Source organism: Rutilus rutilus (assembly GCF_951802725.1).
Source record: "Rutilus rutilus genome assembly, chromosome: 7".
Classification (NCBI taxonomy): domain Eukaryota; kingdom Metazoa; phylum Chordata; class Actinopteri; order Cypriniformes; family Leuciscidae; genus Rutilus; species Rutilus rutilus.
Genome location: NC_140221.1, coordinates 31,229,001 through 31,232,259, shown reverse-complemented (window position 1 = coordinate 31,232,259; position 3,259 = coordinate 31,229,001). Strand labels below are relative to the sequence as shown.

The window sequence follows — 3,259 nt, the reverse complement described above, 5'->3', positions numbered from 1 at the left end:
ACTCGCTTACGCCGTCTATCGCTCTGGGGGACAGTAGTCAAACAACACGCACACACACTTTCGCTATCTTTGCGGGGACTCTCCATAGGCGTGATGATTTTTGTAAAAATGTTTTATTCCCTAACCCTATCACTATCACAGAAAGCTTTCTGCATTTTTACATAAAAAAAAAACAAAACAAAAAACACCATCATTTAGTGCTATATTAATCCATGTCCCTCGCTGGCTGCCTGGTCCCCATGTAGGTGATGGTTTTACTATTCTAGTGGGGACATTTGGTCCCCACAATGTAATATAAACCTGTACACACACATAATATAAAAGTGAAAATAGAGCTAATTAGCAAAATTTTCTTTAAAATAAAAAAGTTTATAGTGTTTATACATTTACAGTGTAAAATTAAGGAATAAGATAATAACTTACTATGAAATGTGTCTCTTTTCAAAGAGTCACCATACACATTTATTAATAGCCTATTAATATTATTATTGGAATTTTTTTTTTTTTTTTTTTTTTTGCCTAATAGTAATAGGCTACAGAAGTTTCAGAATAAATTCATTTTTTACAAAATTAGAAAAGTCAATCCACACCACTTTGCAAAAAACAAATACATTTTGCAAAAATAATGTATAGTTTTTTGTTGTTGTTGTTGTTGTTGTTGTTGTTTTAAGTGATGACAACGGAGCAACTGTGTGAAATACTTCCGAAAAACTTTACAATTTTAAAAGGAAGTTCAACATAATTTTGGGGGATAAGAGATTCTTTTTTTTAATTAAACTTCAAACAAACAACGTCAATGTAGGCTACAGTCAACTGCAATAATACATAGGCTACATATAAAAACATACAGCCAGGGGGGTATAGGCTAAACATTATGTAAATATATTAAAGGACTCACAGAAAGAGTTTTAATTGCTTTCTTAATATGTGAAAGAAAAATAGTCTTGATATATATTTGAATTTCTTTTTTAAGAACCAAAAACAATGGTTGGGTTTTACTGTATGTAGGCCTATATGACATTTAGCAAAAATCTAAATTACATTTATAGTATTCTTTAATTTTATTTGAGGGGATATTAGAAAAACCAAATATAATGTTTCCTAAACACAAAGAAAAAGTGGGGTCAGTGTTATCAATTATAAATCGTCAAATCTTTCCAAAATGTCCTTGAGCACAATGACAAAATAACCGAAACAAGGTTTCAGCCAACGTATTGCAAAAAGAACAGGTCAAATCAATATCCTTTTTAAATTTAACAAGAAAATGATTTACATCTGTGTAAGGTTTTGAAAGTTCTTTGCTGAACTTTATTTACTAATAAATATTAGTTTGGCCTTCCATAAAGTCTATTCCAATAAACAATATTGCCATGGTGACAATGGACAAAATTATTATTATTATTATTTAAGTAAGGAGCAGATTTTATTAACATTAACATTAACATTTTATTAACATAAAACTATGGGGGCATAAGTTTCCCAATTAGAGAGCTCTGATTATTCCCTGTGGGAATCGCATCCATAACAATAGAATACTCCCTTGGTGTCACTGGAAATGTATGGACATTATGGATTTCTTGATTTAATAATTGTTCAACTCTTGTTATGCCTGCTAAAAACCATCTTTCAAAAAATAAAGATTTATTTAAAAATAATATATAGGCTAATTGTTACAAAGACCAAGGACCAAGCAACATTCGTTTTTGAAAGCAAGGTAAGTTCAGAGGGATTTTGAAAATGTTGTAACTGCAAATAAAGAGAAACAGACCACCTAATTTGGAGAAGAAGAAGCCAGAATTCTTTCAATTTCAACCTTGTCATGACGTCATATTTCTGCGGCGGAAGTAGTTCCCTTTACGTCCATGCTTGTCATCGAGCGCAGTATATTTGTCCTTCACACATGTCCCTGTGTATATTAATCTGTTAGTAAAGTCTTGCCATGGCTGATTTTAATTCTAGCTTTGACATGCCGTCGGCTAGTTTATCTGAAAACGCGGAATCTGCGGAGCTCCAGCGTCTGATTGCGGTGGAGCAGCAGAAGGCTCAGTTTCAAGCCCAGGTACCTTTTCAGTACCGCTCTTCTGTCATTCAACACCAGTATTAGCAAGTCTGGTGGCTTTAACAGTGTTTAACGCTCTTTTCATAGGTTCACAACTTTACAGATGTTTGCTGGGATAAGTGCATGGAAAAACCGAGCTCTAAGTTGGATTCACGAACTGAGACTTGTCTCGTGAGCTGCGTGGAGCGTTTCATCGACACGACGCTCTCAATCACCAACCGCTTCACGCAGATGGTGCAGAAGGGCGCGCACTGAGTGAAGCACAGCGTCCTCAAGGACAATTGGCACATATTCTTTATGTTTCTGGTGTGCGTCCTGGAGACTGTTTTACTGCGTTTTAAGGGTCTGATTAACCCTTTTTCTCTGTCGGAATTTTTTTTTCCAAAGCCCTTCCTCATAATGTTTATGATATGTGTAGCGGATCTATTAATGCAGCCTGCAGTGAACGATTGCTTTAGCTGGAAATGATCAATAGCCTACTACCCACTTCTGTAAATCTGACTGGTTTGATTGTGAATAAATAATAAAAAAAAAAGATACTTTTCAAAGTAATGAGGTGAATGATATATTTTGCAAATGGACAAAAATATTTGCGAGAAGGGCTTTGAAATTGGGAATCAAAATTGGCACCTCATCAGTATCCAACATTGGGCATTTATCTGCTAATACTTACTGTTTAGTGATTTAGATCATGCAGTAACTTAAAGGGATGGTGATAGATGGAATCAAAACTGCACCATTCATATTTTGTTATAGAATATTGCAGCATTTATTATAAATGATTTAACTGTGAATGTCATTTGCACTTATTTATAATCAAAATAACATCCCCTACTACTTGCAGCTATATTCTCTGATGAAGTGTTTACTGGTGTTAGGGTGGGACAACCTGTCAATCACAGTGATAACAAAGACAACAACTCAATCAATTCCTCATGGACAAAATCAAGTCATTCCCTACATCTTTTCTTGTTCAAGCAGCTGTTTTCTTGGATATAAGTCACAATATGGGAGAAAAGACTTTATGGTGACTTCGGATACCTAAATTTAATTGTAGCATGAAAGTTATAGTGGTTAATCTTTCTTTCTTTCTTACAAATTAATAATACATTTATTGGTTATCGACCATAACATAAAGCATACTTAGTTATCAGCTTATTGGTATTGGCCAGAGTTTTAAAGTTAGTGTATGCAATTAAT

General features: G+C 34.1%; 1 protein-coding gene across 1 annotated transcript; it reads left to right on the top strand.

Annotated features, from left to right (window-relative positions):
* Window positions 1-1,781: 1,781 nt before the first annotated feature.
* Window positions 1,782-2,611, top strand: timm8b (translocase of inner mitochondrial membrane 8 homolog B (yeast)). The gene is made up of 2 exons (XM_084413396.1): window positions 1,782-2,059; window positions 2,147-2,611. The coding sequence occupies exons 1-2, from the start codon at window positions 1,940-1,942 to the stop codon at window positions 2,312-2,314; spliced, it is 288 nt and encodes a 95-aa protein (XP_084269522.1). The 5' UTR covers window positions 1,782-1,939; the 3' UTR covers window positions 2,315-2,611.
* The last annotated feature ends 648 nt before the right edge of the window (window positions 2,612-3,259 follow it).

Coding starts and splice junctions, on each gene's coding strand:
- timm8b (XM_084413396.1), top strand. CDS start 1,940: ATGGCTGATTTTAATTCTAGCTTTGACATGCCGTCGGCTAGTTTATCT. Junction 2,060..2,146: donor AGGCTCAGTTTCAAGCCCAG/GTACCTTTTCAG, acceptor CTCTTTTCATAG/GTTCACAACTTTACAGATGT.